The sequence below is a fragment of the Puma concolor genome, chromosome C1 (genome assembly GCF_028749965.1).
Source record: "Puma concolor isolate L17-30 chromosome C1, mPumCon1.1.hap2, whole genome shotgun sequence".
Classification (NCBI taxonomy): Eukaryota; Metazoa; Chordata; class Mammalia; order Carnivora; family Felidae; genus Puma; species Puma concolor.
Genome location: NC_141674.1, coordinates 98,376,348 through 98,399,181, shown reverse-complemented (window position 1 = coordinate 98,399,181; position 22,834 = coordinate 98,376,348). Strand labels below are relative to the sequence as shown.

The window sequence follows — 22,834 nt, the reverse complement described above, 5'->3', positions numbered from 1 at the left end:
TTCATCATAAAGTTATCCCTCTGTATTTAGTGAGCACTTGGAGCATTTGAAAATAATATAAACAAAAAATGGTATAAAGCCTAGGGCTCAAAATCTAGGTTGTTATTATGGAAAATATTTATCTTATAATTTTGTTTCAGCTATGGAATCACACTGGTAGAAAGCACAGAGGTTTATTTAAGTGATTTTCAGTAAGTATTGGAAAATTTCACCAACATGAGTTTTCCTTGTAGGTTTGTTTGAGGTCCGGGCCCTCCAGTATTTGGAAACAATTCCAGAGTCTGAGCCCAGTGGGATGAATAGAATTTTGCGGAGTCTTGGTGAGTTGCTTTTTCTTTTTGGATAATGTGACTTAAAAAAAAAAAAAAAAAAAAAAACCCTTTTGCAGTAAGTATGCCTCATCACAAAAGCTTTATAATCAAATCAACAATATGACCTCAAATACACTGAACATAAACCATGACTTAGTTCCAAAGTTTTTTGGAGAAAAGGAAGTGTTTCTCAGAGGTCAGGATTCTCCAGCAGAGTTGTCCTTGGGTCTGTTTTCCTCAGATAACATAAGAATTTGCATATCATGATTATTAATCTTTTCTAGGTCACATCACTGGGAAAATCTCATAAAAACTGTAGATCTTTTCCCCAGAAAAGTATGCTTAGAACATACAATTTTTAGGGGTGCCTGGGTGGCTCAGTCAATTAAGCATCCGACTTCAGCTCAGGTCACGATCTCACAGTTGGTGGGTTTGAGCCCGTGCAGGGCTCTGTGCTGACAGCTCAGAGCCTGGAGCCTGCTTTGGATTCTGTGTCTCCCTCTCTCTCTGCTCCTCCCCCACTCAGGCTGTGTCTCTCTCTGAAAAATAAAAAAATAAACATGAAAAAAAGAACGTACAATTTTTACATATAATTCTAGGGTATTCATGGACCCTCCTGAAGCCCATCCATCAACTCCAGATTTAAAACACCCAGTTTAGAGGGCATCTGAGGCAAAAGAGGATTTCCTACAACTCTAATTTTACACTTCATAAAGAAACACAGATGTTTATGATTTTCCAATTATAGCTAACTTTTTATTATCCTTTGTGATATTGGAGAACAGTGATGTGGTACCCCAAAACAATGAAGAACCTACATTCCATGGTGTTTATATTGGTCTTTGAAATATGTATCCCCTGGTAACTAGACTTACCATAGGGATCATTTTATAATGTATAAAAATGTCAAATCACTATGATGTACACCTAAATCTAATAGGACATTGTATGTCATTTATACTTCAGTACAAAAAGAAAAATACATGCCCCTAATTAAAATTAGGCCTTATCCTTAACTAGCTGAGAGACCATGGACAAATTATACCTTGAGCTGTTATTTAATCTTTATACCATGAGGTTAGATCAAATCAGTGATTCTGAACTCTGACTACAATGTTTTAATCTCTGGGAAACTTAAATGAAAATTTCCTCCACGCTAGGCTCCAAGAAATCTCTGGGGATCAGGCCAAGTGATTTTAACCTATAGTCAAGGTTGAAAACCACTGGATTAGGTGATGTCTGAGTTCTCTTCTACCTCTATAATTAGACATTTGGGGTTGGCTAGTTGGTTTGTTTGGTAACCACATCCCCTGATAGCTTTGGATGGCGGCTTACTCCTGGGCTGTTCTAAATGACTAAATAGTTAATCCCTTTCCTGAAATAATGTACAATAAATAAAAATGAACTAATGAGAGTTCACTCTACTTTTTTCTCTCTTTAGGAAGTAAAATGAAATTTCTGCAGAAGAAATGAAATCTTTGATAGACTGTCTTCATCCTAAATAGAACAGAAAGTGCCAAAGAAAATATTTTTCCAAGAGTCAGGAGGCCCTGGAGTAGCCTACAAAATCCTGGAAAATTTGAAAAGGTTACAAAGCAGGCCAGGTCCTTGGAGGAGGATTCTCCTGCTGCTGCTGTAGTAATCACTGGAGAGTTGTCGAGAGTAGTCTGGAACCAATGTTCTAATTACTCTGCCTCCATTCCCCACCCCCAACCCCCCCAGTAGCCTTTTCTATTGAATTCTTAGGCTCATTCTTTGTGTTATGTGCTTAGTCTGTGAAGGCATTTGTCTTTTACTAGGGAAGGATTTGGTGTTGCATTTTTAAAAACTGCTCAAAGAGGAGGGGCACCTGGCTCAAAAAAATAAACGAACAGCTCAAAGATGAGCACAATAAGAGAAATTCTGAGTTTCAGGTACTGGGGAACATGATGGAAGTGCAGAATATGCCCTACACACGTAATTCTCATCGCTGAAATATCATGGCAGCTTTAAACCTACGGGCTGTTTGAGCTGAGGCAAGGAATATGCTCATTTCTGTAGCTCCAGCCTAACGTTCTGTTGAGGGGATCGCACTTCCGTGGAAACCCTATTTATTAACACTGTTTTTGAGAATCTCATACAAGTAGATACCTTGTGGCTTCTCCACATTGTGTGGCACGTGAGTAGCCTGTCAACATTAAACTTTGTAGAACTGGAACAGGAAAACATCCTTGCAAGGGCATGAGACTATCCCTCCCCCCTTTTTTAGTGTCTTCCATGTGCCATGCATGATGGTACCTGTATGTCATCTTATTCAGTCTTCAAGTCAACTTCATGAGATACTTGCATCTTGCATTTTACTAATGAAGAAACTGGAATTCAAAGAGGTTGACTAACTTGCCCAGAGTTCTGCAGTAGAGCCAGAACTGAAGCCAGGACTATTCATTTGTGAACACAGAGAAAGTTGATTAGTTCTGCAGATGGAAATTTGAGCTCTGTGGGACCACAGCTATCAAAAAAGTTCTCTTTGAAGCTCGAAGCCAACTCTCAGCTCTGAGAAGGGACTTCAAACTACAGGTGCCTAAAGGAGACTCATTTTTGGTTCCCCTACAATTGTTGGACTTTTTGCCCTAATTAAATTGGGACTCAAGACTGAACATTTCCTGGACATTCACCACATAATCACCCCGACTCTTAATATCTAAAATCGTAGTAGGAATTTATCAGTGATGGTGTGTTTTCAGTGATAAATGTTATAGACGTCCGTTTGTTTTTCTTCAATTCCTGCTGATGGGTTTAACTGGCATAAAAATATTTATTCCAACTAAACCAAACCTTACAAGTTGTATTATGATGCAGTTTATTGACTTGCACAGTATTGTCATTACAACCCATTCAGGTGCGCGTGAATGAATCTGAAGCAGATACCATTTAAGGCTGGTGCTATATAATTCTTATGGGCCTAAAAAATAGAACTGAGCCTGTATCTTTTGTAAAATGTTTATTAAGCAGCTAACCCCAGTGGGGCTCTTAGCAGACATCTCCCCATTTACCACCCCAACCCTGAAGGAAAATCAGTAATTGGGAATTGCTTATAAAATAGGGGTAGGAGGTATTACGGTGGTGAACACTGACCGTCCCTCTGTGAGGAGACCTTTGTATCAGGGATTGAGGTCGTATTTTATCCCTGTGACCTGAAGCTACTTCCTTTTCTTAGGTCTGTTTTATTTTGTTTTTGTAAAGTATAACGAATTCTGGACATATCTGTAAAAAGAGTTGCTCAAGATTTGTATAAAATGTTGTTTATAGATCTTTTAATGAATAAACAAAAATTCCATGGATCTCTAGAATTTTAAATAAAATTGCTTAAGATGTAAAGACCTTCTACACTACTTAAATCTATAACTAGCACATTTATCTGATGATAGTTCGAAAGACCATCCGAATCAATGCTAGACTAACCCGACTTAGTAACCGTGGCCAACATTTCTAGGCTCCTGGCAGACAAAGCCTGGGTCTGGATCGCACACACACAGGGCAGGGCATATAGTCCGACGACCTTATTTGGTATTGGCCTGCTTAGTCAAAGGGAGCTGGGAGACCGGGCCCAGAGACGGTGCTGCGACGGCAGCAGGAGTGGTTGGAAGGCAATGAGCACAATTCTATTTCCGGACACCCTAAAGGCAAAATGACTGGATTTCATAGACGTCCTGAAGGCAAAATGACGCGATTTTGTTGAATCTGGATTTGGTGGGCAATCATTAATCTCACCTTGGAAGTTCCTTTTGTTACGAAGGCCCTTAAGCTTCGCAGCTTTAACTGGAGACTGGCGCCAACTTCCAGAATCTGTGAAATAACTGCATTTATCCAATGCAAGGGCTCTCAGGGGCCGAGAACGAAAGATAGTGGGCGGGTACAGCAAGGAGCTCAGGGACAGAGAAAGACTGCCACGAAGAGAAAAGTTTAAGGGTTGAAGGAGGGAAGTTAGGGGAGCAAGCCGGGTGGGAAACCAGTGTCTCTCTCTCCCCGCCAAATCCCACTGCCAGTTCCCTCCAAAAGTTTTAAGGCATTCCCCCGCCTAGATATCAGAGTCCTGCCGGCAACAATAGACCTAACTCCCCTCCAAATTGCTCCCAGTCGGAGGCCAAAATGGGGGGCACGCTGGGGGACAGGAAATTGAAGAGTTCCTCTGATTCTGGGAAATCCCGACGTGACGTCACGTCCGACCAAAAGAAAATGGCCGGGCAATTCCCAACCCCTGGGCGAGTGCGCCTTCAGAATGGACAACTAAGCATGCGCTGGAGCCAATGCGCAGGCGACGTGTATTACGTCATGGCGAGCGCAGGCGTAATGAACGGGCCTGAGTCTGCGCAGACTCAGAAAATTTCGGCAAGCCTAAGAATGGCGGGCACGGGTTTAGTCGCCGGAGAGGTTGTGGTAGACGCGCTGCCGTATTTTGACCAAGGTTACGAAGCGCCCGGTGTGCGGGAAGCGGTAAGTTCGCGCTGTCGGTGTAGCTGAGTCAGCGCTGTCTAGCCCTTGGTGCTGAAAAAGCACCTTGCAAGTTGCTATCCCTGTCCTGGCCCCTGTTCTCGTTTCTAGGCTGCAGCGCTGGTGGAGGAGGAAACCCGCAGATACCGACCTACTAAGAACTACCTGAGCTACCTGACAGCCCCAGATTATTCTGCTTTTGAGGCAAGTGTGAAGTCTTGGGTGCTGTGAATATTTTGAGAGTTCTAGCCACAGAAAAGTGAATTTTAAATGCCACCTTTAACTATTGCTTGTTTAGCTATTTATCGTGTAGGTGTTATCGGTCCATTGAAAACAGCTAGATAAACGTTTTCCATCTTTCTTATTCTGAGACCCACTGAAGGACTTTCTGGGGCTTCGCGATCTAACAATGCAAAAAATAGCGTGTACGTTTTTCAGACATTGGCTCCTTGGCGTAAATTTTCAAAGGTATGCCCTATTCGCAAAGGTCTACACTGAAACGAGTAGGCATTTTTAATGTATGTAAGCCTAATTACTTAGGTTCCTGAGAACCACTAGAGGGCGGCCTTTGTATCACAGCCTAGATATTTACCGAACATATGCGAATGACTGAAGTGACAAACCGTATAGAAATAAAATACTACTTAAATATTTAGCCCAGAAGTGCACCCAAGATACTACTTAGGGTGTAATCAGCTAAATGTAATGTGAAGCATTACTTCTAAATTAATAGATTCTGTTAGGCATTTAAGTATATACATATTTGAGTTTTTACCCCCCATTATAGGTAACCATATATTTAATGAAAGAATTCTGTTATGAAACGCAGGGCCCCTGAGTGGTTCAGTCGTCTGAGAATCCGATTCTTGATTTCAGTTCAGGTCATGATCGCAGGTCATGGGATCTAGCTCCTGGTGGGACTCCTTGCTAAGGACGGAGCCTGCTTAAGATCCTCTGTCCCTGTCCCCCTTCCCCATGCACGTAAGCGTGCGTTTTCTCTCTCTCTCTCTTTCTCTCTCAAACAAAAAATGCAGTATTTATATTGAAGTAATGTTGGTGGGGGGGAGTTGTTTAAGTTTTATTTTTTTTTAATTTTTTTTTTTTAACATTTATTTATTTTTGAGACAGAGAGAGAGCATGAACAGGGGAGGGTCAGAGAAGGAGGGAGACACAGAATCTGAAACAGGCTCCAGGCTCTGAGCTGTCAGCACAGAGCCCGAGGCGGGGCTTGAACTCACAGACCACGAGATCATGACCTGAGCCGAAGTCGGCCGTTTAACCAACTGAGCCACCCAGGCGCCCCAAGTTGTTTAAGTTTTAAATAGAGAGAGGTGCTCCTGTGATATGGTATTTTCCCATGCATTTTCTAAATGTTACCCAAATATATAATGTTGCTACCCAAATATAGATGGGCCCACACTAAGAACTAAGTACAGGGGTGCCTGGGTGGCTCAGTCAGTTAAGCACTGACTTCGGCTTGGGTCATGTTCTCAAAGATCGTGGGTTCGAGCCCTGCACTGGGTTCTGTTTTGACAGCTGGGAGCCTGGATCCTGCTTCGGATTCTCTGTCTCCCTCTCTCTGCCCCTCCCCCGCTCATGATCAGTCTCTCTCTCTCAAAAATAATAAACATTTAAAATATTTACAAAAAGGGGCGCCTGGGTGGCGCAGTCGGTTAAGCGTCCGACTTCAGCCAGGTCACGATCTCGCGGTCTGTGAGTTCGAGCCCCGCGTCGGGCTCTGGGCTGGTGGCTTGGAGCCTGTTTCCGATTCTGTGTCTCCCTCTCTCTCTGCCCCTCCCCTGTTCATGCTCTGTCTCTCTGTCCCAAAAATAAATAAAAACGTTGAAAAAAAAAATTTAAAAAAAAATAAAATAAAATAAAAATAAAAAAAATAAAATATTTACAAAAAAGAACTAAGTACAGTAACGCTTCCTTATTAGACTGGCTCTTGAAAATTTCAGATAACTTGACCCAGTTTTCCTTTCAGCTCTCTCAAATACAACAGATGCCTCCTTTTGTTATAATTAGTATACTGATTATTTAACCCTTTTTTTATAAATAGGAATTAATAACGTACAAGGCTCCCCATCTCAGTCCTAAAAACAACCCTGTGAACTATATAACTATGTTTATTATCCTAATTTTTTAAATGGGAAAACTATAGCTTAGGGAAGCTAATTTGCTTAAGACCTTAACCACTCCTCAAACTGCTTTTGAAACTGGTCTTCCCAGGTGCCTGGCTGGCTTGGTTGGTAGAGCATATGACTCTTGATTTCTGGGTTGTAAGTTTGAGCCCCACAGTTTTACTTAAAAATAAAATCTTTAAGGAGCCCCTGGGTGGCTCAGTTGGTTAAGTGCCCGATTGTTGATTTCGACTCAGGTCATGATCTCACGGTTTGTGGGTTTGAGCTGATGGTGTGGAGCCTGCTTAGGATTCTGTCTCCTCCTCTCTCTGCCCTGCTCGCTCGCTTGCTCACTCACTCACTCACTCACTAAATAAATAAATAAATAAATAAATTTTCTTGGAAGAAAGAAAGAAAGCTCTTGAGTTAATTCATTAAACAATTATTTATGGGGACAAAACCTATTTATGAAAGTCTATTCTATGCTAGGAATTGGATAGCTGAAATACTACTATAAATGAATACCTAAGCAGTTCTTTATACTCAGGCCAGGAAATGTGCAGAACAGAAATGGAATAGGATATTGACCAAAACATTGGACCTCAAGGAGTGGAGCTCTACCATAGCTCCCAGCTATCCTTTTTTAATTGCACAATTGTTAGAACAGATAGCAGAACCAGTTTCTTTTTCCCTTTCCCCATTTCTCATTCTTTGAAAAGAGTAAAGTTTGAAAATGGCAGCCAAGACCAAAAAGAAAGTATGGGTTTAGGCTCATAGCCCTAAAGCAAAAGCAAATTTTTTCATGTCCAAGTCCTTTCCTCCCCCCCCCCACCCCACCCCCAACCCTGTGAATACTTAGATCACCACTGGCTTCACTATACAGTCAACTGATAAGTTAAAAACAAATGATAATAATGTCCTATCTCCACCTCAGAACACTTAAATGGGAGTGGGAGAGAGGGGTAAGATGTGACTGGGATTGAAATTGTTTTCAAAGCTCCCAGCTGGGACTGAGAACCACTGGTTGAGGATTTATCCTTTTCTCTGTGGGTCCCTTTACATATGAAGTATGTGGTCTCCTGACCCTTGAGAGCATTTAACCCAGAGAAGGCTTGGTGGGAAGGGAAATGATCCATATTAATGGATAGCATAAAGGACAAATATTTAAGTAGGTTAGATTTATTATTTGTTTGGCGGTTATTAATTGCAATTTGTCAATATGATTTTGGAAATAATTCTTTCTCCAAATCAGACCGACATAATGAGAAATGAATTTGAAAGACTGGCTGCTCGACAACCAATAGAATTGCTCAGTATGAAACGGTAAGTTCTACTTCTGGGTTCAGCTGGACCCAAATCATTGTTCAGTTTTAAGTTACTAGTAAAACTGCTGTAGCTCTGTTAAAATGTTGCAAAGAAAAAATTCCTATCTGATTTTATATATTTATATTTTTTCATGTAATAGTGGTTTTTATAGTTCTGTGTTAATGTTCAGATATATTTTTGCACTGTTATTTAAAAATGAAAAACATTTTAGGGGCGCCTGGGTGGCTCAGTTGGTTAAGTGGTCGTGAGTGCAAGCCCACATCAAGTTCTTTTCTGTCAGCACAGAGCCTGCTTCAGATTCTCTGTCCTCTCTCTCTGCCCTCCCCTGTGCATGCTCTCTCTCATTCTCAAAAATAAATAAAGATTAAAAAAGAAATACAAACGCTGTATTTTAAAATCCAACAACAGAGGAATAGTGTGAATTGTAATGAGGTTCATGTTTTAAAAATTTTTCAAGGACATGTTCCTAATTAGATCTCTAGTTCTTTGCTCATAACATATCTGGGTGAAACCATGTTAATGGCTTATAATGATTCCTGCTTCACTCTTACACAAGGCAGCATTAGTAAACAGAGTGCTAGGATAGTTTGATTTTGGTTCCACTCTCTTCCCTCCCCTGTCACTTTATTTCAAAATTGCTTCTCTCTCAGGGGTGAAAAACCCAAACTTCCTTTGTTACTTTTTCTAAAATGAACAATTGGATTGCTTAACATCTGAGATCCCTGTTGACTTTAAGATCATTCTGGAATTGTGAGAACTGCTAAGTAATCTGTCACAGCCCAGTCCTTTGAGAAAGGGCCACATGCACGGTAGGTTCGTCCTCTCAGCATATGTGTAGATTAGAAGAGGGATTTGAGTCTGTAGAACCAGAAGACTATATTGCTTCTTCTCTTGTGCTCTATTTCCTGTCTATCCTGAGTGATAAAGGCAGAATAAGTTCCAGGATTCCTCACTTCCTCTGTTTCCAGGTCCTTCTGCTCTATAGATATTCAGGACAGTAACTCCTTTATGGCAGTATGTCTCAAAGCCTTAGACCCATTAAACAGTGGATTGTGAATGAAACTTAATAAGATATCACAGCGTTTTTTAAAGGAAATAGATTAGGGGTGCCTGGGTGCCTTAGTTGGTTAAGTGTCCAGCTCTTGGTTTTGGCTCAGGTCATGATCTCATGATTTGTGGGATTGAGCACAGAGCCTGCTTGGGATTCTCTCTCTCCCTCTCTCTTTGCCCCTCCCTCCACTCACACACGTTCTTTTTTTCATAGGAACAATTTGGGGTTTTTACAGTAGCTAGTCAAAATATTAAAATGGAAATTAAAACTTCATCTGTAAGTAACTCATCAGTAACAAGCTGAGATTTATGAAGAGTATTGGCTATGTCGGCAGTGTTGAAGGAATGTGTAGTGAGAGAATAGAGTTAGGTCCAAATGCAAAGAATTAACGATCTCTCTTCCATTTTTTTCTTTAGAGCGGTGTGGGTATGTGGGTGGAAAGCTGGATGAATGTAGGTGTGTTTTACAAAAATGATAGCATAGTTTTTTTCGTATCCTATTTTTTTCTCTTAATATTATAAACGTGTTAATGTTTTAAATATTCTTTAGTAGCATTCAGTAACTAGTATAACAATCCTTCATATGAACATACTCTAGTTTATTGAATCACTTCATGTTGAAGTAAACCGTTTTTTTTGTTTCTGTATATAATGAATGTTAAATCTTATTTGTGAAAGAATTGTTTCTTAGGATGAATAGGTTTCTTATTACCGCACAGTCTACATCTTCAATCTTCTGTAGATTTTACATTGTGCATAGGCCTGTGAAGCATTCTATTGGGAGGAAAGGTAAAGATTTTATTGTTGTTTAATTTCAGATATGAACTTCCAGCCCCTTCCTCAGGTCAGAAAAATGACATTACTGCATGGCAAGAATGTGTAAACAATTCTATGGCACAGTTAGAACATCAAGCGGTTCGAATCGAGAATCTGGAACTAATGTCACAGCATGGATGCAATGCCTGGAAAGTATATAATGAGTAAGAAGTTTTTTGTTTTTATAAACCCATCCTACCCACAGCTTTGGTTTTTTTTTTTAAAGTGTGGGGGGGTGGGTAGGGTGCCTGGGTGGCTCAGTCAGTTAAGTGTCTGACTTCAGCCAGGTCATGATCTCACGGTTCATGAGTTCGAGCCCCACATCGGGCTCCGTGCTGACAGCTCAAAGCCTGGAGCCTGCTTCAGATTCTCTGTCTCCCTCTCTCTCTGTCCCTCCCCAACTTGTGTTCTGTCTCTTTCTCTCTCTCCTTCAAAAATAAATAAACATTAAGAAAAAGAAATTTTTTTAATCACTTCAAAGAAAGATAAGCCTGGGGAGACACAGCTGTTTGAAGACTGACTCTTGAGAGAATTGCAGTTAATAGGGGGAAAAAAAGTAGAGAAAGAAGAATATTTGAGTCACTAAAGCCAAGAAACAATATTGGATCTAGAGCAAGAGAATAGTAGGGCCAGTGTGGTTCAAATGGACCCTAAAGGTGATTCTCTACTGCGTTGAGGAAATTGATAGGGTTATGTGAATTATATCTCAATAAAGCTTTATTTAAAAGGTGTGGAGGGGTGTTGGCGACTGCCCTTGAATCACTTCTCTCAGGGTCACCCCGGGTGGCTTAGTCGGTTAAGTGTCAGCTCTGGTCAGGTCACAATCTCACAGCTCATGAGTTCCAGCCCCACATAGGGCTCTCTGCTGATGGTGCAGAGCCTGGTTTGGATTCTCTTTCTGTGTCCCCCCCCCCCCCCCCCCCCCGCCCCGCCGCTTATGTGCATGTGCGCTCTCTCTCTCTCTCTGTCTCTCAAAAACAAATAAATAAACACTTAAATTTGTTTTAATCACTTCTCTCAGGATGATAGCTGCATGCTACTGTATATTGCTCAGATTTTCCGCTGTGCTAGTGAGAGCCAACTTGCACGAAATCTAAATTTGCAGCCTTCCATGACAGTTTTGTCTTCTCTCTCTAGTTAGCAATAGATGGGAGGGGAGAATGACACGATAAATGTGGGTACAGAAATAGGGAGATAATAGGGATTTGAATGAATACAGTCGTGAGTTATTTTCCATTCTCTCCATGGAAAGTAATGATAGTTTAAGAAGTGACCTAACTATATGAAATCACGGTATCAGTAAACTGGTTGATCTTGAGACGTTAAAAGACCTGAAGTGGAATTCAACTGACACTTCTCTGTGTTACCGTGACCAAGTTACTTAATCTTCTAAGCTTAATGTCCTCACATGTGAGATAGGGGTAATCATACCTACCTCAAAGAATTCTTAGGAGAATTAAATTAGCTAATAGTTACATATAGAGTGTCTAATGTGGTGTTTGGCACAGAGCTCAATAGCAGAAGAACTTGAACTTGTATCAACTAGATAGTTCACTTTTAGTTGGTATTATTACATTTTAATGTATATTAATCTGGTTTTCCTCTTTTCCTTCCTTAGAAATCTAGTTCATATGATTGAACATGCACAGAAAGAGCTCCAGAAGTTAAGGCAAGTTTGTTTTTCCTTTTACTTTTTTTTCCTATTTATTTATTTAAGTTTTTTTTTAAATGTTTGTTTATTTTTGAGAGAGAGTGCATGCGAGCGGGGGGAGGGGCAGAGAGAGAAGGAGACAGGATCTGAAGAGGGCTGTGTGCTGACAGCAGAGAGCCCAATGAGGAGCTCAGACTTACGAACCGTGAGATCATGACCTGAGCCAAAGTCGGATGCTTAACCAACTGAGCCACCCAGGTGCCCCTTGAGATTTTATTTTCAAGTAATGTCTCCATCCAGCGTGGAGGTCGAACTCACAACTCAGGATCATGCGAGATCACGAGTCACGTGTTTTTCTGACTGAACCAGCAGGTGCCCTTATTTTCCTCTTACTTTAAAGTTTAGGTGAATCCTTATTAAACAGACTGAGAAGAAAAAGGGACCCATGGACTGTACTCATACGAGAGTAGTACTAGATGATCTGTATGTCCAGCATCCAGTGCTGGGTTTGCCTTACTAGAGCAAAGAAGTAGACTTGAGATCTGAAAACATCTCTACCAAGTCATTTGCAATTTGCAAATCTGCAAACATTGAAAAGGCACTTTTAGATGGAGAAAATGTTGTAGCAGAACATGTATAATCTGATTTATGTAAAAAGAATTCATTTTGGGGCATCTGGAGTAGAGCATGCAACTCTTGATCTTGGGGTCATGAGTTCAAGCCTCATGTTGGGCATAGAGGTTACTTTAAAAAAAATTAATCTCTTCTTGCACATATACATGTAGAAAGAGTTTGGAAAGAGAGGGAGAGGGAGGGAGGGAGAAAAGGGAGAAAGAAAGACTGGAAAAACACCCACCGAAAACTGAACAGCAGTTAGTTAGAAGGAGAGGCACATGGGAGGAGGGACTTCTGCTCTTTAATCTATGTGTATGTGTACTACATGCTTAATTTTTCATGATGAGCATGTTTTATGAAATTTGTAATTGAAAAATAGAAAGGTAATTCTTGGGGTTAGTCTATTACTGTATCTGTCCCTCTCAAGGAATTAAAGATGTTATATTACATCGATTATAGATTTTCTGTTGATTTTCATGTTATATTAAAATGTAGGTGGGTCATATAAATAATATTTTACAGGAAACATATTCAAGATTTAAACTGGCAACGAAAGAACATGCAGCTCACAGCTGGATCTAAATTAAGGGAAATGGAGTCAACGTGCGTATCTTCAGTTCCATCATCTTTTAAATCGCTTAGCACATTTTAAGATCCAGATTTAATAATGTGATTCAACACTATTCAAATGCAATGCCACAGGTGTCAAACAAATGCTGTTTTCTGAATCCCGCTCTTCACTGCCTCTGCCTGTCTCTTGATATGTGGGCTTGGAAGGCACAGAGAGGGGCGGGACCACTGCTGTTTGCTTCTGGTCTCAGAACGCCCTGTCTCCAGCGCAGGGTTTCTGCTCTGAAAAGGATTCTACTTCTACTCCTTGAAAAGGAAAAACACTTACCTATTTTTTAACTCATGAGGAAGGGAGATTTCATACTTTGATAATTTGTTTCCACTTTTTTCCCTGTGTTCATTTTTTTACTTTTAAAATGTTCTTCATATACACTGATAAATTTATATGAGTCCCTAAATACAATCAGGAATTTTTGTATCATTTCTCTTTTTTGCTTTGTATTTCCCTTCTCCCTTCCCCGCCCATCATTCTCCTTGTTCCACCTTCTCCTCCCCCTCCATGTACCCCGTGTTATTAGTCTACTCATCTTTTCACATTTTTCTTCAAGCTAATAGAATCTCCCAAATATACATGTGTGTTTCTTTTCATTTGTCACAGAGATTTTTTTTCTGTGGGATTATTTCTTATTCTAGAAATTCCTCCATTTTTAACTATTGCCTCTGCCCTGTTTTCTCCCCGTTTATTTAATCCCATTAAATATTATCTTCCATCACCTTGTCCTGTCTCTTCAACCATTTCTGATTTGCTTTAAAAATTTTTATTTTGAAATAATCATAGATTCACATTCAGTTGTAAGAAATATTACAGCTAGACTTGATGTACCCTTTATCCACTTTCCCCCAGTTGTGCCTTAGTTTTTTAAAATGGAAAGTTAAAGTGGTTCACAATATGACCCTGAAAGAAAACGTATATGATAAAATCTTCTAGGAGAAATTCTATATTAAGTAGTTTTTCCTTTTTTTTTTTTTTTAACTTGTTTAGTTGGGTATCCCTCGTCAGCAAGAATTACGAGATTGAAAGGACTATCGTGCAATTAGAAAATGAAATCTTTCAAATGAAGCAGCAACATGGAGAGGCAAACAAAGAAAACATCCGGCAAGACTTCTAAAGAGACAGATGAATTTGATGGGTAGAAAGGAAGGCAGACTGGGCTTTCACAGGAAGTCAGGCATCTGAGCTGTGAAGGAGAACAGCATCTTAAGGAAATATCAGTGGTTAAATGTTTACTGTAGAGTGTGGACTGTTATATTTGTATGTTTTAGCAGAATAAAAGCTTTCAGCTTGGTGGGTTTTTTGTTTTGTTTGCCATAAAAAAACAACTTTAGGCTTTCAAAATAAGTATGAATTTAGAATAATATTATAGAATTAATTTTGAACGACTGGACCAAATTTTGTATCCAAGAGATATTTATAGAAAGTTTTTAACATGTACAATCAGTTGGAAACTTTTGGTTTATATAGTTTCAAATAAAGGGTTAGTTCTAAACAGATTTTTGATTGCCATGCAAGACTTCTGAAATACAGTGTCCATCTGTGTCGTCCGTTGTTATCATCATCAGAGGTAACAATTTCATGAAGCTTGGACCCCCGTTCTAAGCACTTGAGGTAGGTGAACTGACGTGAATACAAAAATCATTTGATCCTCACAGAAACCCTAGGAAGTAGGTACTGCCATTCCCGTACACAGACTTATAGTGGGTGCTGATGAAGAAACTTGTCGAAGTTCTATAGCTAGAAAGTCATCCAGGTGTTTGATCCAGTAGCGTAGCTCCAGAGTTGTGTTCTAACCCTCCACTTGTAAGGAATTGACGAGTATAAAAGATGACTTCCTGATTCAGTACAAAATCTTTGCGGCACATCTGCTTGCAGCCTCCTGTAATCTCACCGCTGTTCTTTGGGTTCCAGGGTCTCCTTATCCCACGTCGAGCTGTAATGCAGCGTTGAGTTTATTGTGATTCTGAAATAAAAGGTAAACAGCAGCAAAACCCATTATTGGAGGAGGCGGTAAGTTGGGAGTTTTAAAACAATGTTTCTCAAGTTTTTGGGTTTTTTTATTTATTTTGAGAGCACACAAGCGTGCAAGGGAGAGGGGCAGAGAGAGAACCCCAAGCAGGCTCCACACTGTGCTCACTAAAGCCTTAATGCGGGGCTCGATCTCACAAACTGAGATCATGACCTAAGAGCCCTGATCAAAAGTGGGATGCTTAACTGACTGAGCCACCCAGGCACTCCCCCCTTTTTGTTTCTTAGGTAGGCTCCACACCCAATGTGGGGCTTCAACTCATGACCTTGAGATTGAGTCGCATGCTGCACAAGTCGGTGCAGCCAGCCAGGTGCCCCAGTGTTTCTCTGTTTTTTCTTAATGGTGGAGAGAGAATACATCTTGGGAGCAGAGGGTTACTGGTTTAAGGTCATAACTTGAAGTGACTTGTGACACCAAATATTTCCATCTTTTTTTTTTTTTTTTAATTATATTCTTGCTCCACTGGAAAATTCATTCCACTAATGCCTAATCCAATTTGCTTCACCTTCTCAGCCCCAAGAAATTGTATCTTTTGCTGTTCCCTGCCTGAGAGACTAGACTTTAGGTAATCCCGGTCCCTTACCACACTCTGTCCAGTGGTATTCCCTTTTTCGCTATTTTGCTAGTAAATCCCAGTCTAGTATAGTGACCAGCTTACAGAGCTTGTGTGTTTCCTTGGCCAAGGTGAGTTTGGTGTGCCAGGTTCAGAGTGCATTACTCCACAGAAAGCAGCTCAATGACAAATCTGTAAATTAAGATTAATAGTTCTCTTTCTCTAGATTGATCATACTCATAAAGTTTGTCCCATTAATTGAGATTCCTCTCATTCATAAATAACTACACAGAGTTTGAGGATGCCTCCAACAAAGCTAAGAGAAAACAAGTCTGCAGGACATTGGATAAACTGAGCAAGGTCACTAGCCCCACCACTAGGCCAACGTGAGCCAGTGAACTTACTGTTTTACAAGTCAGTTTGAATTGGATTTTTTTTATCCTAACTTAAGCCTTCCTAAGGCTTAAGTTAAACCATCCTAACTTAAGCCTTCAAGATAAAATAACCAGGTATTTTTTCCTGAAGATCGTAACACTACATGCAACAAAACACTTGATTTTTAGAGTGTTTGTCAAACAGTATACAATGCAGATTGAGATCTCTTTGGTTGTCATCCTACAAGGGAAAATAATGAGCAGAGAAAAGTGTGAGATAGTTAACCCTTTATCAACTTTAAGAGAAATGGAGCTTCCTAGCCCATATGAAAGACAGCTTTCAGTTACCATCAATTTCACAGACATGTTTGTAAATTGTCTTAAATATTTTAATCACAGAGGTATCTGGCTGGCTCAGTTGGTAGAATGTGCAACACTCGATCTTAGGGTTGTGAGTTCAAGTCCCATGTTGGGTGTAGAGATAACTTAAAATCTTTAAAAAATTTATTTTAGTGGGGGTGCCTGGATGGCTTAGTTGGTTAAGCATCCAACTCTTGATCTCCGCTCAGGTCATGATCTCAGAGATTCATGAGTTTGAGCCCTGCATCAGGCTACTCACTGTCAGTGTAGAGACTGCTTGGGATTCTCTCCCTCTCTTTCCATCCCTCCCCTGCTCATGTTCTCTCTCTTTCAGAATGAATAAATAAATAAAGAAAAAATATATATATATATATTTTTTTTTTCTTTTTTTCTTTTTTTTAGGGGCGCCTGGGTGGCTCAGTCAGTTGAGCGTCTGACTTTGGCTCAGGTCATGATCTCATGGTTCATGAATTCAAGCCCCACATCGGGCTCACTGCTGTCAGTGTGGAGTCTGCTTCTACACTTTTTTTTTTATTCCTTTACTCCTCCTACCCCTCTTCCTTTCTGCTGTTCATTCAAATCCAGTATTACTGCCACCCCAGACAAGCATTTATGATATCTTTCACAGTTCTGGGGATTTACTGGGCTTAGGTAGAAAGTACTTAAGGATTTTCTTACAGTTGTGGTCAGAGGGTGTCCGGGACTAGTGTTTTCTCAATAGATTCACTTGTATCTGACACATGGGCTGGGAAGAATCAAACAACTGACAGCTGACTGGGACTTTCAGGAATCCTTGGGCACCTCTCTCTCTGTCTATGTGGTTTCTCTCGCATAGAGGCTTCAGGGTAGCCAGACTTCTTACGTGACAGCTCCTCCAAAGGCATATGTCAGAGAGTCCAGCATAAGATGTATTACCTTCTGTGACTTGGCCCCAGAAGTCACACTGTTACTTCTTACCTGTTGTGTTTGTTCGAAGCAAGGCAGTAAAGCCAGGCCGTATTCAAGGGAGAGGAATTAGATTCCATCTCCGTTGGGAATAATGTTGAATTTGTAGACATATTTGGTTTTTCTAAACTTAGACATGCTTTAATATCCCTCCCACTCCCTTTCCAACTTCAGTCCTAAAGTCATTAGATGGGGCAGAGCAAAGTAGGTACCCACAGAGAGGATGGGCCCTAAGTCCATTCTGGTGCTGTCCTGAGAAGAGGGGAAGACACACACACACACACACACACACGGAAGGCATTGTGAAGACAGACCAAGAGAGCAACACCACGTAAAGACAGATTACAGTGATGAGTCTACAAGCCCAGGAATACCAGGGCTCGCTGGCAACCACCAGAAACTGGGAGGATGTATTCTTCCTAGAGCCTTCGGAAAGAGCATGGCCTTGCTGACACCTTGACTTCAAACTTCTAGGCCCCAGAACTGTAAGACAGTAAGTTCTGTTGTTTTAAGACACTCGGTGTGTGGTATGTTCTCACAGCAGCCCTAGGAGAATAAAAGAGGTTATGTTACAAGAAAGAGCCACAGTTCAGTTGAAAACAAGCATTATGTCAGTGGATACACAAGGCTGTTACCCGTCACGCCATCCCCTGCTCTCGGCCCTCTCTCAGCACGAAATAGAAAGTATTTGGAGAACCTGACTAGCCCAAGAGAAAAAAACCCTGAAGTTGTTGAAATTGACAGTTTTTTAACACATGACCCAGCCAACGGGGCGCCTGGGTGGTTCAGTCAGTTGAGCATCCGACTTCGGCTCAGGTCATGATCTCAGGGTCTGTGAGTTCAAGCCCCGTGTCGGGCTCTGTGCCGACAGCTCAGAGCCTGGAGCCTGTTTCGGACTCTGTGTCTCCCTCTCTCTCTGACCCTCCCCCGTCTCTCTCTCTGTCTCAAAAAAAATAAATAAAGGTTAAAAAAAATTAAAAAAATGACCCAGACAAGTCACTTAGCAGTGATGCTCAACACCCCTCCCACTCCAACACATAGAGCTTTTAAATAAAATTAGAACATGAGTGGGGGAGGGCAGAGGAGAGAGAGAGCGAGAGAGAGAGAGAGAGAGAGAGGTAGAGAATCTCAAGCAGGATCAATGCTCAGCGCAGAGCCTGACACAGAACTCAGTTCCACGACCCTGGGATCATGACCTGAGCCAAAATCAAGAGCTGGATGCTCAACCGACTGAGCCACCAAGGTACCCCTCACACACATAGCTTCTAATCTGTGTTTTACTTCCCCACTCTTGAATAAAAAACAATCAAGGATTACCAGATAGATAGCTAGGAAACTTCTTTATCAAGAAAGACAAGGAACAAAAACAGAGAAAACCTTGTGGGGAAATTAACAGATGGAGAAAGAAAAATAAAACCTTTTGATTTTTAAGAACTATATCCTCAGATGGGGTGCCTGGCTGGCTTAGTCAGTAAAACACATGACTCTTGATTGTGGGGTTATGAGTTCCAGCCCCACGTTGGGGATAGGGTTTATTAGAAAAAAAAAGAAGAAGGGGCGCCTGGGTGGCTCAGTCGGTTAAGCGTCCGACTTCGGCTCAGGTCATGATCTCGCAGTCCGTGAGTTCGAGCCCTGCGTCGGGCTCTGTGCTGACTGCTCAGAGCCTGGAGCCTGTTTCCGATTCTGTGTCTCCCTCTCTCTCTGACCCTCCCCCGTTCGTGCTCTGTCTCTCTCTGTCTCAAAAATAAATAAACGTAAAAAAAAAAAAGAAGAAGAGGGGCGCCTGGGTGGCGCAGTCGGTTAAGCGGCCGACTTCAGCCAGGTCACGATCTCACGGTCCGTGGGTTCGAGCCCCGCGTCGGGCTCTGGGCTAATGGCTCGGAACCTGGAGCCTGTTTCCGATTCTGTGTCTCCCTCTCTCTCTGCCCCTCCCCCGTTCATGCTCTGTCTCGCTCTGTCCCAAAAATAAAAAAAAAAAACGTTGAAAAAAAAATTAAAAAAAAAAAAAAGAAAAATATATCCTCAGAGAAGTCAGAAGATAAAAAAAAAAAACAAAAACTGTTTTGTTAAGGAACACCTAGAGAACAAAACAGCTCCTAGGAATTAAAAAGCATGGTAGCAGAAATTAAAATTCAATAGATCTGTTAGGAATGTAAAAGTTGACAAACTCTTCCAGAAAGTGTAGCCAAAAATGCAAAAATAGAAAATAGAGGGAAAAAATAAGAAGACTAATTGGGAAGATCAATATCCAAATATTTTTGAGAGAAAAACAAAAAACGGAAGGAGGAAATCATCAGAAAAATAATTCAGAATTTTCCAGAACTGAATGATATGAGTTTCCAGATTTCAAGGTCCCAGAACAACAGATAAGAATAAACAAACTTCCAAGCATGTTATTTATGAAGTGTCAGAACACCATGGACAAAAAAGATTCTGGAAGATCTTGGAGAAGCATATCAAGAATCGAGAATCAATAATGCTCACTAGAACAACATTTGTGGTGTCCTCCGGACCAAAGATGGGGATGGTGGTGCATTTGTTTTTGAGCTCTTTGCCATGAACCGAGGAGGGCCCTGGCAAGTATCTGGGTGTGATCTCAAGCATCCTCAAGATGATGCCAGTGAGCCATTCTTTTTTTTTTTTTTTTAATTTTTTTTTTTTACATTTATTTATTTTTGATCAAGAGAGACAGAGCATAAGTGGGGGAGGGGCAGAGAGAGAAGGAGACACAGAATCCAAAGCAGGCTCCAGGCTCCGAGCTGTCACCACAGAGCCCACGGCTCGAACTCACAAACCATGAGATCATGACCTGAGCCTGAGTAGGACACTTAACCGGCCACCCAGGAGCCCATTAAGAATGGCGTGGGCCATTCTTAAATGTTTATGATAACAAAGGATATGAGGACACTTCCTGATGGAAGAGAATACAGAAACAACCTTGAAAAAAAATCTAGAATCAAAACATCTTCAGGCTTCTCAGCATCAACTCTGGAAGCTAGAACGAAAGGAGCAGTGCCTTTAGAATTCTTAAGAAAATTTTCTAACCTATAATTCTATAACTAGTCAAATTATTAAGTTGAGGATAGAATAAAGACTTTCAGTCAAGTGAGATCTCAAAAACACCTACTACCTAAGTATCCTTTCTGAAGGAGCTGCTGGTGGATGTACTCTTCTGATTAGTGCCCTTGTAAAAAAGACCCCAGAGAGTTCCTTCCCTCTTCTGCCATCTGACACAGTGAGAAGACGGCTGTCTTCTAAAAAAATTGTTTTTAATGTTTTATTTTTGACAGACAGAGCGGGGCAGGGGCAGAGAGAGAGAGGGAGACACAGAAACTGAAACAGGCTCCAGGCTCTGAGCTGTCAGTACAGAGCCCAATGTGGGGCTCAAACCCACGAACTGTAAGATCATGACCTGAGCCGAAGTCGGACACTTAATCGACTGAGCCACGCGGGTGCCCCAAAACGGCTGTCTTCTAGACACCTTCTCTGTACAGAGCTAGGTGGTGCTTGCTTCTCAGTATTTATATTAATTACCTTTCATATTTCTTTATACTAGATCTTTATAGTAGGCTGAATAATGGCCCTCACATGTTCGGATCAAAATCCCTGGAACCTATAAATGTGTTAACTTTCCTTGGCAAAAGGAATTATGCAGATGTAATTTAATTAAGGTTCATGAGATGGGGAAATTATCCTGGATTAATCTGGGTGGCCCAACGTAATCCCAAGGGTTCTTACAGGAGGGAAGGTGGAGAAGTGGGAAGTCTGGAGTTGCCTTGGCTTTAGCTCCTGTTGTACAGAGGAAGCTCCTCTTTAGATGGAGAGAATAAGCCAGAAAAGACTGGGAAATCCAAGACATCAGCAGATTTGGTATCTACTGAGAGCCCACTTCCTGGTTCACAGACAGCCCGTCTTCTCAAAGTGTCATCATATGGCAGAAGATGGGGGAAACTCTCTGGGGTCTCTTTCACAAGGGCACTAATCCTGTTCCTGTTCTACCCCCCAGGACCTAATCACCTCCCAAAGGCTCCCACATCCGAATACCATCATATTGGGTATTAGATTTCAACATACGAATTTGCAGACGGGAGAGGGGACACAGATATTCAGTCTATAGCAGAAGGCAATATTTCAGCCATTGGTTGAAGGCCCCTGAGAGAAAATAAACTAAACAATCTCTGGGTCTTGTTCTGGTTATGGCTTCGCTGACAGCTACAAAAAGTCTATTCTGGGGAAATTAGGGAACAAGGTTGTAAGTGAATCCTGGGAAACAGAGGGCTTAGCATTGTTGGGGTTTCTGGCAAGGCTAGGATGCAGGCTAGTACTGCACACTTGGCAGGAATGTGAGATCATGACCTGAGCTAAACTCAAGAGTCGGACACTTAACTGAGTCAACCAGGCGCCCGATAAGTGTCTTTTTAAATATGTTATACAGATTCAAGATTCTCCCTATAATATCTATCTTACTTGGGTAGTTTTTTTTTTTGTTTTGTGAGAGAGAGAGAGAGAGAACGCATGGGGGAGGGGCAGAGGAAGAGAGAGAGAACCTTAGGCAGGCTCGAAGCCCCAGTATGGAGCCGCACATGGGGCTTAATCTCACGACCTTGAGATCATGACATGAGCCGACATCAAGAGTCAGATGCTCACTGAGCCACTGAGGTGCCCTTACTTGGATTCTTACATGTCTTTTGAGAAGGAAGGAGGGTAAACTCAGAGCACACTCTCTCAGTGACTTATTGTAGCAGGGCCACCACTTGTCCCTCTAACATATGTTATCCCCTTCTATAATAATAGAAGTTTTAGCTGGGCACATGGCTGCTTAGCTAAAAACTAATTTCCTAGTTTCCCATCCAATCATGTGCATACCCCATGTGACTAGGTTGTGTTCAGTGAGATAGGGCCTGAAGTGATGTATGCAACTTGTGAGTCATGCCCTTAATTTCCACGTTCACCAGCCAGGAATCTTACACCTGGATAGTGAGGACTTATCTAACATCACACTATGAATTACTGTCAAGCTAACATTAGAAGAAAGGGTGGCACATAGACAAGGAAAAAGGGGAACGCTGTGCTGATAGTGATGTGAACAATATGCTTTGTATTTTACTTACATGATTAAATAGTCTGTCTACGCTCAGTAGCAGTAAATTTCCATTTTAATGAGATTTGGATACAACATAGCAATTCATATTCACTAAAATGAGATTTTACTCTACATTAGACACCATTAATATCAACTGCAACATTATGACTTACCTTCTGTTAAACTTTGGTTTCCCAAATCTGATTTTGTACCATCATAAAAGTATTAATTACAAGAGAAGATCAAACCAACTGAAGAGAATAAAAAGAAGTACACTAGTAATATTAGTTTATATACAATTTGCTACAAATAAAAATGCCTTTTTTTTTTAAGATTTTTTTTTTTCAAAGTAATCTCTACACCCAATGTGGGGCTTGAACTCACAACGCCGAGATCAAGAGTCACACGCTCCACTGACTGAGCCAGCCAGGTGCCCCTAGAAATGCCTTTAAAATAGTTATTAACATCTTTCTATAACGAAATTTTGTTCACGTGAATACATA

At 41.1% G+C, this 22,834-nt stretch overlaps 2 protein-coding genes and 2 long non-coding RNA genes across 6 annotated transcripts in view; 2 read left to right on the top strand and 2 right to left on the bottom strand.

Annotated features, from left to right (window-relative positions):
- The window catches only part of DENND2C (DENN domain containing 2C), a 90,548-nt gene extending 86,917 nt beyond the window's left edge, over positions 1 to 3,631 (top strand). For both annotated transcript variants that reach the window (XM_086717900.1, XM_086717899.1), the window contains exons 18-19: positions 234 to 320; positions 1,753 to 3,631. In XM_086717900.1, the coding sequence (XP_086574026.1) occupies positions 234 to 320; positions 1,753 to 1,784 (119 nt within the window). In that variant the 3' untranslated portion in view covers positions 1,785 to 3,631. The remainder of the gene's footprint in view (positions 1 to 233; positions 321 to 1,752) is intronic.
- Positions 158 to 4,509, bottom strand: LOC147578270 (uncharacterized). Its single transcript, XR_015255015.1, has 2 exons — positions 4,062 to 4,509; positions 158 to 850 (listed from the first exon to the last, which is right to left on the bottom strand). It is a non-coding gene; the product is annotated as an uncharacterized LOC147578270 (long non-coding RNA).
- A 72-nt stretch (positions 4,510 to 4,581) lies between these two features.
- On the top strand, positions 4,582 to 14,278 carry BCAS2 (BCAS2 pre-mRNA processing factor). Of its 2 annotated transcripts, XM_025934826.2 has the most exons (7): positions 4,593 to 4,784; positions 4,893 to 4,985; positions 8,157 to 8,227; positions 10,099 to 10,260; positions 11,715 to 11,765; positions 12,885 to 12,965; positions 13,975 to 14,278. In XM_025934826.2, the coding sequence occupies exons 1-7, from the start codon at positions 4,623 to 4,625 to the stop codon at positions 14,099 to 14,101; spliced, it is 747 nt and encodes a 248-aa protein (XP_025790611.2). In that variant the 5' UTR covers positions 4,593 to 4,622; the 3' UTR covers positions 14,102 to 14,278. The 2 variants fall into 2 exon arrangements, with proteins under 2 accessions (XP_086574029.1, XP_025790611.2); XM_086717903.1 differs by lacking the exon at positions 11,715 to 11,765 and having other exon boundaries at positions 4,582 to 4,784.
- Positions 14,279 to 14,382: 104 nt separating this feature from the next.
- LOC147578269 (uncharacterized) lies at positions 14,383 to 22,582 on the bottom strand. The gene is made up of 2 exons (XR_015255016.1): positions 22,505 to 22,582; positions 14,383 to 14,950 (listed from the first exon to the last, which is right to left on the bottom strand). It is a non-coding gene; the product is annotated as an uncharacterized LOC147578269 (long non-coding RNA).
- Positions 22,583 to 22,834: the final 252 nt, after the last annotated feature.

Excerpts from the sequence above, each read along its gene's own strand:
- BCAS2 (XM_025934826.2), top strand. The coding sequence starts at position 4,623 with ATGGCGAGCGCAGGCGTAATGAACGGGCCTGAGTCTGCGCAGACTCAG. Across the intron at positions 4,785-4,892 it reads CGCCCGGTGTGCGGGAAGCG|GCTGCAGCGCTGGTGGAGGA; the intron begins GTAAGTTCGCGC and ends TCTCGTTTCTAG. Across the intron at positions 10,261-11,714 it reads GCCTGGAAAGTATATAATGA|AAATCTAGTTCATATGATTG; the intron begins GTAAGAAGTTTT and ends TTCCTTCCTTAG.